General features: G+C 52.0%; 1 protein-coding gene and 1 long non-coding RNA gene across 2 annotated transcripts; both read left to right on the top strand.

The window, feature by feature from the left end:
• The first annotated feature begins 2,609 nt into the window (after positions 1-2,609).
• GPD1 (glycerol-3-phosphate dehydrogenase 1) lies at positions 2,610-8,223 on the top strand. The gene is made up of 8 exons (XM_052639570.1): positions 2,610-2,746; positions 3,238-3,415; positions 4,216-4,356; positions 4,947-5,085; positions 5,318-5,430; positions 6,082-6,315; positions 6,544-6,650; positions 7,584-8,223. Exons 1-8 carry the CDS (start codon positions 2,637-2,639, stop codon positions 7,678-7,680), a joined length of 1,119 nt encoding a protein of 372 aa, XP_052495530.1. The 5' UTR covers positions 2,610-2,636; the 3' UTR covers positions 7,681-8,223.
• A 2,081-nt stretch (positions 8,224-10,304) lies between these two features.
• LOC128047833 (uncharacterized) lies at positions 10,305-14,140 on the top strand. Its single transcript, XR_008199360.1, has 3 exons — positions 10,305-10,383; positions 12,962-13,072; positions 14,011-14,140. It is a non-coding gene; the product is annotated as an uncharacterized LOC128047833 (long non-coding RNA).
• Positions 14,141-14,395: the final 255 nt, after the last annotated feature.

Raw genomic sequence — 14,395 nt, 5'->3', positions numbered from 1 at the left:
TGGTGGAAAATAAGGTTTCTACCCTATGGGTCTCAAAGTTTTGCCTTAGAGCTTGTTCTGTCAGCCCCAGTGGTCCAAGCAGGGCAGATGCTGGCTGAGATTAGCAGGCTTCATCACTGCATCTGAGTCCTGCCCTCAGTTCCTGTTAAGTGGCACTGACATCCTCTCCCTTGCGCTTCTGCGTTCCCCAGGGTATCCTTGGGCACCTGTGATCCCTTACACAATGATCCTGAGCCTCTAGAGTGCTCAGGGCTCCCATCTGCACACGGGCCGGAGACGTTTGTGTTCTCTGTGCCTGTCACTCTTTAACGTTCCACTTTCTCAACTCTGAGTAAGATTTTGGTTCTTAAGACTGGCGTGGATGTGCTCTGCTATCATCCTGGTACTGTAGATGGCCAACCCCTCACTGGTAGAGCTAACACTCTCAGGATTGGTTCCCAGTAGCAGAAGCAGGAAGTTCTGCCTCTGTTGCCGTCATAATAGGCTTGCTTCCCACCAGGTGGCTCTTTGCTTTCCTCCTCTGTGCCATTATCTAGCTTGGTTCTAACCAAGAAGGGAATTTAAGATACAGGACGAAGGCAACCACATTTCAAAACTAACTAAAAAGTTAACCTTTACTTCCGTGGATGTGAATACTCAAGTATTGCCTATGTGCAGTCAAACCCAGCAAGGATACAACCACTGTTCCCAGTCTGGAATGTGGGGGGTTATCAGACTTGAGTAGGAAAAAGCAGAGAGAAGTGTGTGTGGGTGATAACTTGGAGTGGAAAAAATTGATGTCAAGGACATTGAAATGGCATCTGTTTTCACCCAGGCTAATTACATGTGTAATGAATGGCTGATGAACCATTATTAATTTCAAGCAAATAATCTACAGTTTGCTCTTGGGAAAAGAACTCTTGTGTAACAGATAAGTTCCTGTGACAAGCTAATTCTGAATCTCTGCACACTTCATTCCTATATAAATGAACAAATTCTTTGTCTCCTAAAAATGATTGTAGGGAGAAAATGAGAGATGGAAACATTTAGGCAAAAACACGAGGTTATTTTATGCATAAACATCCATTCTTTGGGGTTCTCATCCTATGTGCCAGGGACACAAGCATTCTTTCTCTTCATCACCCATAATCGGAGCTCCCAGCTGGCAGCCTGGCACTGGTGCCTTTTTCTCAATGCCAGGGTAATAACAGTAATCTGCAGGAAGCTGGCTATGTAGTAGGCTTAATTTTGTTCCTAAGAGAAATCAGCTGCTGATTTCATTTATGTCCCTGTAAGGGAACTCCCTGGCCATGGGAGCAGAGTATGGTGGGCTTTTCCAGGGCAGTCCCTAGAACTCAGAAACCATTTCTCCCCAGTCTTGGTCTCAGGGCCACTGACCCTGATTCAGTGGTTGCACACAGACTCCCCTCTGGCCCAGTACTTAGCACAGTTTGCAGCCAGCAACAGCCCAGTGGGACGGAAACACCCACTCAGCAGTTGGCCAAGCCAGGAGGTCAGCACGTGAGCACACAGTGGTGTCTGCCTTCCAGGCCAAGGTGCACAGACAGCTGGAGTGTTAGGGGCCTTTGCCCCGCTCTCCACATCAGCCTAGAAACAGAAGCTCGCTGCTTAAACATTGCTGTGGGCAACGTAGAGCCTTGAGCTACTCAGTGTGTCCCTTGCACTCTCCCTCCTCCCAAAAGCACACACCCCACTTAGTCTCAGTTACAGCATCTGAGACCACAAGGCTCTACAAGGCTCACAGCTGCCCCAGGTCCTGCCTCCCTCCCCTTTCTGGCTTCTGCAAAATAGCCACTAAGCTGAAGGAGCCCCTGGCATGGTGGTAGCTGGGAAACCCAAGAGAGAAGTGAAGGAAGCTCAGTGCCTCTCAAGGACAGTGAACACTTGGGCTGCCTCCCTTCTTCTGTCCTCCTCAAGCCCAGAGTCTGCAAAAGACTTGTGGACCACTTTGCGTCCAACTTTAACCCTTCCTGCCCTCCTTTCTGGAAGGCATTCAGGTGAGGAGAGACCCACTGGTGGGTTCTGTTTCTCAGGCTAGTGGGGTCTTCTTATCCTTTGGCTGCCCCCAAAGCAGGCCCTCCTCTCACCTTCTATGTGGTCTTACCTTACGTAAAAGGGCTCACACCCTCCACCTCACTCAAACACAGCGCTGCAGTGGAGCTAGAGTGGGACCAGTGACACGTGACCCATCACTGCCAGAGGATAAGCCTGCAGAGGAGTTTTGGGGTCCAGGGAGATCATGTGGGGGCAATTCCTACCTTGGAAAAGCAAGCATGCCTGTGTCTGCTGCTAGGACTGAATACAGCTTATTCCAGGGCTAGGGGACAGAAGGGAGTGCAGGGGACTGCTCACTTGTTCCTTATCTGGGCTTGCTCTTGGCAGACCTCAAGATGAGCCCATTGCAGGGAGGGAGGGGGGTGAGGACCTGGGCAGGAGCCAAGGGAAGAAGCCTGCCAGCACCGTCAGCTGGCAAACCTAAGAGGAAAAGCGGGCCTGGTCTGTGCCCCATTCCTGTTCCCCACCTGTCTCTCCCCTTTTCCCCCCTTTCCCTGGCCCTGCCAGACTCTCTCCCTGGGTGCCCGCCTTCCCTCCCCTGGAGGGCGGGGCTTGGCTGCACCCACGTGTGTTGGAGTTATATGCTCCCAGCCGGCAGGGGAGCCGGGGAGAGTGGCACCCAGCTGGCGGCTCAGGCAGAGAGCAGCACCATGACCGGCAAGAAAATCTGCATTGTAGGCTCTGGCAACTGGTAAGCAGCTCTGTCAAGGAGTGTGTTGGGGGGGCAGGAGGGGCTCCCTCGAGTCTTCGGAAGTCAGGGAGGGAGGCTTGGCGAGCAGGAAGTGCTCTGGCTCCCGCTGCTGTCTCTTGCCTACCCCACCAGGACAGAGGGCGCCCCGACCCCTCCTGGCCCTTGCCTCTTGGCAGTGGCACCTGTTCCCCACAGGAAGGGAGCCTCCAGAGGGCTCCCTGCCTGAAAAGCTGCGTGGGCGGCGGCGGTGGGGGGCAGTGTTGGGAGATCAGAAAGCTGGCCCCCTTCTGAAGCAGCAGTGTCAGGGAGGCTGAGTCTCCTTTCTATTGCCTGCTCATTAGAGACACAGTGTCATAGGGGAGGGGGTGACAAGCGAGGTGGCAAGTAAATAACCCAGTGGATACTGTGATATCCCGAGGTAGAGCACAGTCCCCTCCCCGCCACTGTTCCTGCCTCATCACTCCACTTTTTGTGCTCTCCGCTCCCGTCAGGGGCTCAGCCATCGCCAAGATTGTGGGTGGCAATGCAGCCCAGCTGGCACACTTTGACCCACGGGTGACCATGTGGGTGTTTGAGGAAGACATCGGGGGCAGAAAGCTGACAGAGATCATCAACACACAGCACGAGAATGTCAAATACCTGCCAGGGCACAAGCTGCCCCCCAATGTGGTGAGCCCCAACACCCCGTAGAAAGGGAGCGGGAAGCGGAGGGGTGCTTCCTGCTGGGAGGGGGCCATTTCATGTGCCACTGGTCTTGAGAAGCATCTCAGGAGGGCTCCTCCAGGCACAGGGTACCCTCGTGCACAGCTCCCAGAGCACTCTGCGACTGAGGACAACCCGAGTGCATACCCCTGCATCTCCACCTTGCCCCGTGGGCTCCCAGGAGGAAACGGACGGGGAGAAGATGAGGAAGTTGGCCTCCATGACAACCAGAGGCAGGTTCTCTGGTTCCCAGACTTGGGGTTCGGGTAGTGCCTGCTGGGCTCTAATCCTGTTACTCATTCACTGGGTGATTAGCAGACATGGAGACTGCTCCTTGGACTTAAGGTCTTTGGTCAAATCCATGTGGCTTACTCCCCACCTAGAAAGGGCGAGCAGGGAAGAGAGCAGGAAGACTGGGGCTCTCCAATCCCAGCTGGGGGCCCTAAGGAGCAGGGTGATGAAATCTTACTTGTCCTCTTCCTCCTGCCAAGCCCAGATCTCACTGTCCCACAGCCAAGGGCTAGGAGAGGGCTGGGAGGAGGTTTCCAAGAGTTCTCAAGAGTCCAGGACAGCTGAAGCATAGAAGAAATAATGGCGAGGGGGGAGAACAGTGTCGCTCCTCCAGGTTCAGCCCTTCCAGATTCAACCCCAAAACTACCCTTCCTTCTTCCCCACCAGCCTCACTCTGGTTCCTAGATCTCCCGAATGGGGCTCCACAGGGGCTAGAAGAAGTCTGTCAGGCCCATGAGCACTGGTCACCCCCACAGGTGGCTGTCCCTGATGTGGTCCAGGCTGCAGCGGATGCCGACATCCTGATCTTTGTGGTGCCCCATCAGTTCATCGGCAAGATCTGTGATCAGCTCAAGGGCCACCTGAAGGCCGATGCCATTGGCGTGTCTCTTATTAAGGTGCCAGAGACACCTTCCTGTGGAAGGGGGTACAGCCACCTGCTGTGGGGCTCAGGGTTGGTGAAGTGAGAGCCACAGAAAACTGCACAAGTAGGCCAGGAATTTTCTGAAGAGAGAAGAGTTAGCTCTGAGGGGGGGGGGGGGTGGGCGGGGGCTGGAGAAGCAGATGCCAAGGGCCACTGGGAAGAGGAAGTTGGTTGGGGAGTAGATAAGGTGTCAGTTTGGAGGCAGATGTCTTAGGGAATTTAGATGTATGAGGGATGCCTAGGGGATATGAGAAGCAGGCTGGTTTGAGGAGCTGAGAAGGGATGGAAGCTGGTTTGGAGTACTCAGGGGTGGGGTGTTCAGAGGTGTGGAGGGGATACATTACCTTGGAGAAGTAGGTTGTGGAAGAATTTTTGGATGCTTTCATTTTCACATGAAAACGCTATCTGCTCTCCTCACAGCAAGCTCTGGCTGCGCTGGACTAGGGGAGGACCTTTGGGGAGGGACACTGACAAAACAGTGAATTTGGAAGGGGCAGGATTTCTGGGTGGGAAGCCCTCAGTTGGGGTAAAAGGCACCTGTCCTGAGCTCCATCCTGTGCCCAGGGGGTAGACGAGGGCCCCAAGGGGCTGAAGCTCATCTCTGAAGTGATTGGGGAGCGCCTTGGCATCCCCATGAGCGTGCTGATGGGGGCCAACATTGCCAACGAGGTGGCTGATGAGAAGTTCTGTGAGACAACCATTGGTGAGACCCCACCCACCTACCTACATAGGGCAACTCTAGTTATATCCCCTCCCCATGCTTTATTTCCCACCCACCTAGCCATCTTCTCCCCATAAGGCAGGCGAAGAAAGAAGCATTAGAGATGAGGGGGGTTGGACGCCCCTATGGAAAGAGTTGTAGCTCCTGCTTCAGGCAGGTGTGGGAAGAAGAGTCAAGAGCCCCTTCTTAAAACGTTACCTCCTCCCCAATTTAGGTAGCAAGAACATGGCTCACGGACAGCTTCTGAAAGAGTTGATGCAGACACCCAATTTCCGCATCACAGTGGTGCAGGAGGTGGACACAGTAGAGATCTGTGGGGCCTTAAAGGTGAGAGGGGCACAGAGGCAGCTATGAGGTGAGAAGAAGGTCCTGAAAGAAGGCCTAGCTTAGCTGTACAACGTTGCTGGGGCTCCAGGTGCTCACTCCCCATCCTCACTGAGTAGGACACATGGGAAGCACTGCGGAAGCAAAGCCAGGATCACTCAGGCCTGCAATCGCTTACCTTCAGACACTGGGCTCCCTTCTTCCTTTCCTCTGAAGCCCCTTGTGGGACACCCTATCCCTGGCTCAAAGGGCTGGTCTGGTGGGGAAGAGGAGATGCCCTGGCGGAGCACCCGGGGTAACAGGAGATGAGATGTCCAGGACACCCAGACAGACTGATGACCAGAACTCTGGCTCCCAGACAGAGCTATGGATGGCTATCAGGGACATAAAACAGCCGTGGATGGGTGGGCCGGGTAGACCGGTTTTCAGGGAAAGTCCTCAAGGATGGAGTATAGGGCAGGGCTGGGGAGCCAGGAAGCACAAGTGCAAGCTAAAAGAAGGGAGTGCGCAAGGGGGGAAACCAAGAGTGGAGGGAGTTGAGGAGTGCACCCACCTTCCTTCATGATGATGGAAGAAGCCCGAGGCAGGCGCTGAGGGTCCCAAGTGGGGCCTGCGGGAGGGGTCCTTTCTCACCCATGACTCCACTCTTCAAAGAATATAGTGGCCGTGGGGGCTGGCTTCTGTGACGGCCTGGGCTTTGGCGACAACACCAAGGCGGCTGTGATCCGACTGGGACTCATGGAGATGATCGCCTTTGCCAAGCTCTTCTGCAGCGGCTCCGTGTCCTCTGCCACCTTCTTGGAGAGCTGCGGTGTTGCTGACCTCATCACTACCTGCTACGGAGGGCGGAACCGGAAGGTGGCCGAGGCCTTCGCCCGCACAGGAAAGGTGGGCCCTGGGGAGAATGGAGCAGGGAGGGTGGAGGGTGGGCCCTGTAGGTGTTAAGGCAGAGGAACCTGGCTTGTGTCATCTCTTGAGCACAAACATTAAGATTGTTGTGAACATTCCCATTTCTTTCCTCTTAAGACCCACCTCCTGCCGGAGCCCCAATCTCTCCATGTCACACTGACAACTCCCCTCTCCCATTTCCATCTGCCCGTCCTATTTTCTTCACAGTCCATTGAGCAGCTGGAGAAAGAGATGCTGAATGGACAGAAGCTGCAGGGGCCCCCGACAGCCCGGGAGCTGCACAGTATCCTCCAGCACAAAGGCATGGTGGACAAGTAAGTGTTGGGCCCAGCCCCACTCATGAGGGAACCATGGCCAGAAGTGCTCTCCCCGTTCATCATCTTCCTGAACCCTCCTCACTGCCCACCGTGAAGCAGGCAGAGAGGGAAGGCGGTCTTATGTTTACCCACAGAGCCAAGAGCCTGGAGAGGGCCTAGTGGGCCACTGCCCCCAGCTAGTGCATTGGCTCTGAATTCTTTCCAGTCTAGTGCTCTTCACACCACATGGCTAGGACCCTTTACATGGCCTCCCGCGGTCCTCTGCTATGTGGGTGGACAGGAATAAGCTTCTGTGACTGTCTGCCTTTCTGTCTATCACCGTCAGTCTAAGCCTCTTATTTGAGGCCATCCCTTCTGTCCTCGAATACTGTCCTGGGTGGTAAGGTGTGAGGAAAAGGACAGTCTTCTTTTCAGGGAGCACAGAGACAGTGGGGGTGATGAACTGATCTGAGCAGAGCTCTGTGGATTTGATAAAGAATCATAGAGCGAGAGAATTCGAAACAAGCTCAGAAGATCAGCTCACGACTGGTCAGGTAAAGCCTCCTGGTAAAAGGAGCAGCCTGGGAAGAAGGAAACTGGCATTTACTGAGCACCTTCACATAACTCCTAATCACTTCTTCACTACTTTGTTATACTGACTCCCTTTTACAGCTGATGATAGTGAGGCTCAGAGAGATTAAGTGGCTTGCCAAGTTGGAACAGAAGTTGATGCCAGGAAATCATGCAGGCAAGTTCAATATGATAGGGAGAAGGGCAATAAGAACCTAACCCTAAAACCCAGGGCTAGGAAATTCAACTTCTCAGCAGTTGGAAATTGAGAGCCAGGGTCTGCTTGAGCTTGAAGGCAGGAGAGCAGGGAGTAGAGGGTTAGGGGTGGAGGATTGGGGGCTCGTCTGGAGGCCAAGCTGGCTCTGTCCTTCCCCATTCTAGGTTCCCTCTGTTCACAGCTGTGTACAAGATATGCTACGAGAACCTGCCAGTGGGGGAATTCATCCTCTGCCTGCAGAATCATCCAGAACATGTGTGAGCAGGCCTGACGCCCAGGCCAGGCAGCCTCTTTATCAATGGAGACAGGCAGAAGCTTGGGGTGCCTGGCCACCAGGAGCTCCGGGACTCCCCACAGAGCAGTGTCTTCTCAGCTTTTCACTGAGTGACAGGAGGCTGAGGGCCCGGGTTCCTGCCTGGAGATCCTGAAGCAGCCCACAACCTCTTGGCCATCACATCTCACTGGAAATGGAGTTGCCTAGTCCCTCTCCAGATGGGGAGCTTTCTCCCTATCCTGTGAGAAGGGCAGAATCAGCCCCAGAGTGGCCTGCTTTGAGCCTGTGGGGGGAGGAGGGGAGGGAAAGGGAGGCAAGGCAAGGGCTGCTTCATGCTGCCTCACATAGACCAGAATTCTTGTCCCCATGCCTCAGCTACAAGAGGGATGAGGCAAGGGCTGCAGGGAGGGGTCTGGGCTTTTGAGCTGACATGGCCCCAGGGACCCCTTTGCTCTGACCTCTGCCAGGCCCCACAGGGCATCAATGGATCTCTCAGTGTTTGTTCATAAAATACAAAGATCTCAAACAACCGCCTTCTAGCTTCTCCTAGCAACATCTGCGTCCTCAGAAAGCTCTGGTCATCTCCCCTTTCCCCCTCCCCCAGGCTGCCCTGGCACCAGAGTTGCTGCCACGCTGGCATCTCTGGCCCTGGGGCTTGTCATTCTCTCTTGGGACTTCCCGGTCCCTAGTTCTTTGCCAGCTCCTCCCTACCATGCGTGACCTTTCCAAGCCTCTCTCACCCTCGCCACCAGTACCCTCTTTGGGGAGGAGGAACTTAATCTGCTGACAGAGCTACACCTTTTCATAGCAAACTCAGATCACCCTGCTCCCTGTGACCTTTGTAACTGCTCTGCCTCCCTTCTTGGGAGCTCTAGTGGGGGGAGGTGTCAGCTGGGTCCCTCCTGCTGCTGACTCCCCAAGACATCTTGGATCCTTACCTCCTCCTAAACCCTATACCCAATTCTCAGCCACCCCTAGAGCAGCCAGGGCAGCTAACCAGCACCTGTACCTGGAGGCCAAAGGGCCAGAGAGTGGGTAAGGGAGGACGAGCAGGTCCCCATCTTGGTGGTCCTGACACTCCAAGGTCAGCTCTCCTTTGTCACCTGAAGGCCTTCTCATGCAGAATTGACTTCTCTAGCACCTCAGGAGCTGGGAAACTCATGGAGGTGGAAAAACAGTCAAACCACACTACCCCCTGGGGTGAGAAGAAGAGGGAGAGGTCTGTGCTTTGCAGTGGCCTTGCTCCAGGCTAGAATGGCAGCAGGGGAATGTCACAGGTCAGCAGCTTGAGCCCCTGGCTATAAATAGAGCCCGAGGCCTCCTGTCACCTACAGCAGAGGGTCTCAGCTTCCTGTGCGGCAGTGCCTGGCACACTGTGGCTCTGACCAGCATTAAGTTAATCTTCCCTTACTCCTGGACAAACTAGGCAGGAGCTTGAGAGGAGGAGTCACCCTCACCAGTGAAGGGCAGAGCTTCCTGGGTCAGGCACTGAGGCTGGGCCCAGTTCGGGTGCTGACTGGATCCAGAAACTGCCTCTCCATGAGGTCAAAGTCAGGGCAAAATGACAGCTCCTTCCCTAGGCTGCAGCTGCGACACTCTTGGAGAGTCAGAAACCTTTGCTTATTTTTGTTCACTCCACCATTAACTGAATCTGAGGCTTCTGAATCAGGCCTACTTGCCTATCCAAAAAAAATTTTGCCTATCCAAAAACCGATTTGTTTTTTTCAGAAACAAGTTGGGGAAGGACGCTTAACTGCACGTGGCAATGCATGTGCAGTGATGCATCACTACATGCGTATGTTTTCACTCATGCCACAGGAAAAAGGAAGGAAGAAATCTTTCCTCGACTGTCCCGGCCACTCCCGGCCCCTTGCTAGGGTGTCCCGCTTTCCCCAAGTGGCATCCCCCCCACCCAATCCTTTCCGGGCGCTTCTTTGGGGCTATATCATGCCGCCTGCAAGCGGGGAGGTCACATATGGGACAGAAACATTACGGAAATGCGACCCTTGCGTTCACTCCGTGCCCATAGCCACACCTGCCGCAGTCCTGGGCGGCCCAGGCCTCGCGGTGCGGGTCGGATTCCTATCTGAGCTGGGCTTAGGGCCGGTGGCGGGGAAGAGGGCAGCTCCAATCTGTAGGGGGCGCACAGTCCCCTTCAGAGGGCTGACTCCTAGAGAACCTACCTAGCTACCGGAGACGTCACTGTGACACAGACTGAGGATTGGCTGGTTTTCTCGGAGAGAAAGATCGCCTTTTCTCTGGTGATTGAGTATCCTAAAGTTCTGGTTCCAGAACTTGGGTCGCAACTACAACCCCCAGAAATCAACGGGCCTCTCCGAGAGGAAGACTCGTCTGAGGATGCGTACTAAAGGCGCCTGACCCGGAAGTCGGAAGTTCAAAGGCGGAAACCAATCAGAGCTGCGACCGGCGCGGGCTCCCGCCTTCGTGGGCGGGGTTGTGATGCGTCCGACGCGCAGGGCTCTACCCTCGTCAGGAGCCAAATTCTAGAGGGTAAGCGGGGCCAGGGGGCGGGAAAAGTGTGGTGTTCGGCACCAATAGCGCTTCAGCATTCAGTGTTGTTCCTGGGCCACTATCCTTACTAGTCTGGTCCCGGGTGCCGCTTCCGGCTACGCTCGGAGGTCGCGCAGGTTGGAGGCCTCGGTCGGACGGGAGGCAGCGGCAGCATCCAGGTACGCCCTGAGTCAGGCCGGAGCCCGGGCCGCCGGTGTGCTGCGGCGCGCCCGCTGGGGCCGGCCTTTCTTACCGCATCCTCGCATGCCCAGTCTTCGGTGTCCTTGAGGTTTACCGCGTATCGTGCGCTGCTTCCAGCCCAGCATCCTCCTCGCTGCCGTAGGTTTCTGTCAGGCCTTGACTCCACCGCGCGTTTTGTCCTCCACGCTCTGACTCTAGTAACTCTGACCCTTTCTCATCTTGTAGTCCGCTGTGCCCTGAAATGCAGCTTTCCCGGGCACCCGTTCCTGTTTATCGATTTACTGGCTCCACTCGTTTGCTGCTTTCAATTCCTGGGATATGTCTCCCTCTTCACTGACGTAAATCCTCCCAGTCCTTCTAACGACTGCTGCCCGCCCTTCTCCACCTTTCTGCTAACTTTTCTTGAGCCCTTGCTTTGTCTCTGAAGTCTCAAAATGCCTCTTTTCTTCCGGTCACCGCTGTCTTCTACTTTATCTAACAGAATTTGGGATGCACAGCTTATCCCCATCAAACCATAAACTCCTTTGGGACAGAAGCCACCTTCTCTGCAGCCTTCATACAGTGAGGCTAGATAGTAGGTGAAAGGTAGATAAGTGAGTAAATCTAAGCTGACGTGGATGGACCCATTTGAGGAAATGAGTTTTCCAGAGGAGAGAGATCAGAGCTTTGAGGTTCTCCTGTGTCCAGGAGGCAGAAAAGGAAAAAAGAGCCACGGTCTGAAAACGTTTTTATAGATTACACCCCTGTGTCATTTTTCATTATGGTTCTTGTTTTGTTTTTTTTTCCTTGTTATTCTGAAACCAGTCTAACCCTGTAACAGACCCTTGAGCTTTATTAAGAAACCTGATGCCCCATAGATGAGAAGGTTCTCCTGCTAACCTCAAAAATTTTCATTTTCAAGGTTAATCCTTCTACTTGGACTTCTAATGTCCTCTTTTTCTGGGCCATCCTAAATCTTATTCCATCCCACCCACATCACTCAGTTTAGCCACCAGTTTCTTCTTTTCTTCTCTGGGAGTTGGTGATGGACAGGGAAGGCTGGCGTGCTGCAGTCTGTGGGGTCGCAAAGAGTAGGATCTGACTGAGTGGCTGAATTGAACTTCTTCTCTGAAAACATTCAAATCTCCTTATCAGTAAGCAAAACAAAACTAGAACTTACTTGACCTTGTGTTACCTTCACAAGCCGCTACTCTCTCATTGCCATTCCCTTAACCAGCAAATCACAGTATCAGTTCTTATCTTTGGGGTGAAAGGGGGTTATGATCCTTCTAATCATGTTTCTCTCTGTCCTAGAAAAATGCATAGACATGTTGGGGTTCATGGGCCTTTTTCATTCTGGCCCAGTACACCCGAAAGATAAAGCATACTTCTGTTAGTGGCAGTAACTTGATAGCACTGATTTTCAACCATCGTCATGGTTAAATGAAAGAGCATTCCACATGTTTCTGGAATTTCCTACCTGTTTTCCTTCCCTAATTGTTTTCTTTCTTCAAACTGGTGTTCCCTTGACTTCACTCTCTTTGGTTTTATCCTCTAATTTGGTATCACTTGTTATTTCCGTATGTATCTGTAGCCTAGCCTCTTTCCCAGGATTTGTTCCATATTTGCATATCCATGTGCCTGACAGACATCATCATGTGAATTTTGCATTAAGCATCTTAACTTGAACATGTCCAGTTCATGGTCTTGGCTGACACTTCCTGCCACCACCACCATCCCCATACACACATAGACACACCTGTTTGTTCTCTTTTCTATTAACAGTATCCCACTCCATAAAGTTTCCTCAGTTGTTAACTTGCAGAAACATCAACTTTGCCCTAGCCCATCCAGTTAATAAGCCTTGTTCTACTTCCAGAATAATTTCTTCATCTGTGTTCTCCTTTTCTACTGCCCTGCTTTAGCTCAGGGTCTGAAAAGAGTTTTTGTTAATTTGAAAATACAAATCTCAGGTTGGATTAGACAGGAGAAGAGATTCTAGAAAATTTTCATCAGTAGATCTTCTGTCACCCTTCTAGGCAAGATCTACCATCCTGTTTCCAGCCTTCTTCCTCCAGCTCTGAGAAGAGGTGGTCTTATAAGTGGTTAGCGTCTGGCTAGGGTAATGGGGGATAGGATGAGAAAGGACAAGTTAGGTGAAGTTTGATGGCTGCCAGCTCTCTTTGCTAGGCGCTTATTACCTTAGTAGGACTTGCCTGTAGCTCAGATGGTAAAGAATCTGCCTGTGATGCACTAGACCAGGGTTCGATCCCTGGGTCAGGAAGTTCCTCTGGAGAAGGGAATGGCAGTCCACTCCAGTACTCTTGCCTGGAGAATCCCGTGGATGGAGGAGCTTGCTGGGCTACAGTCCTCGGGTCGCAAAGAGTCGGACACGACTGAGCGACTTCACTTTCACACTTTCACTTATTACCTTAGTGTTCTGCTGTGTGTGTGTGTGTTTCTGTCTCATAGCTTAGAGGCCTTTCAAACTTCAAATAACCTGAAAACAGCTCTTTCTTATCTTGCCCCTGTGCCATTTGGTTTTCTTCCTCTGACATTATTTAATGTTACTTTCAGTAGCCACTTGGAATTATGATTCAAGGAAGCTGTGCCTCAGCTCAGCATTGGGATCCACCCTCAAGGACTGGCTCAAAGGCAGTGTTCAACTCATGGGACTTACTTTGAAAAGTAATTAGACATCTTACCCTACTCAAGATCCCCTCAACCAGCTAATTTTGAACTTCTCTCCTTTCAAATTCTTTAAAGAAACCTATTCTCACTAACTGCAGTCAGATTTTTAATTCTCTCCTCAGAGTCCCAGATTGAGGAACATTTTGTTCAAGATGAGAGATTCTCATTCTAAACTTTTTCTTGTGTCCTAGCTCAGAATACCCAGGGAACACTTAAATTAGAAGTAATTTATCTCAAGCAAATGTGAGTTAACAATTTGCTGGGGCCTCAGTAAGTTTCTTTTTAGCCCTTGGGATAGGTTCTTGGTTTTATGTTTGAAACTTAGAATTAATGCTGTAGGTTATGTCTAATTGAAACAATATAAACATACTATTGGCACTATTTAAAGGATACTATGGCTTAAACAGATGCTTGAAGACCAACCTGGGAATCTGAGCCATAAATAAGATGATTTTATGGGAAAACAAATTGGATATTGCCCAGAAAGTTCCTATTTGATCCTCCTTGACAGAATAATATACTGCTAATATTTAATCTCTGGCTATTTCCATTAATTCCTTACTGGCCAGAAAAACTGATGTGTGCCTAAAGTAATGCACCAATTAAGAACATTTCTAGGTAGTCTATACCAATCACTTCATTCCATAAACATGGAGGGTCAAGTGTTAGCTGTGATGTCATTCATATACACCTGGTTTGAGCTGTGTTTCTGTACCTTGTATGCAGACTTTATTTGCCCTTTTAAATCTTAATTATCTTCCCATACGTGCTGTGCTTAGTTGCTCAGTCATGTCCTACTCTTTGTGACCCCGTGGACTAACCTGTCAGGCTTTTCTGTCCACGGGGATTCTCCAGGCAAGGATACTGGACTGTCATGCCCTCCTCTATGGGATCTTCCCAACCCAGGGATTGAACCCAGGTCTCCCGAATTGCAGGCAGATTCTTTACCAGCTGAGCCACCAGGGAAGCCCAAGAATACTGGAGTGAATAGCCTATCCCTTCTCCAGGGGATCTTCCCAACCCAGGAATTGAACCGGGGTCTCCTGCATTGCAGGTGGATTCTTTACCAGCTGAGCTACCAAACTCTGCATGTGAGTAGCAGCTATTCAGAATAGAGTGCAACCAGATAAGCAGGGGAGGGGGCTGGGCAGATGAGGCCTTATCCTTGGGTCTAAATCCAGTCTGTCTTTATAGGGGACAACATGCCAACTGCTAAGCAACTAGCTGACATTGGCTACAAGACCTTCTCCACCTCCATGATGCTCCTCACGGTGTATGGGGGCTACCTCTGCAGTGTCCGAGCCTACCACTATTTCCAGC

The sequence above is a fragment of the Budorcas taxicolor genome, chromosome 5 (genome assembly GCF_023091745.1).
Source record: "Budorcas taxicolor isolate Tak-1 chromosome 5, Takin1.1, whole genome shotgun sequence".
NCBI classification, from domain to species: domain Eukaryota; kingdom Metazoa; phylum Chordata; class Mammalia; order Artiodactyla; family Bovidae; genus Budorcas; species Budorcas taxicolor.
This window is presented reverse-complemented; position numbering and strand designations above follow the sequence as displayed.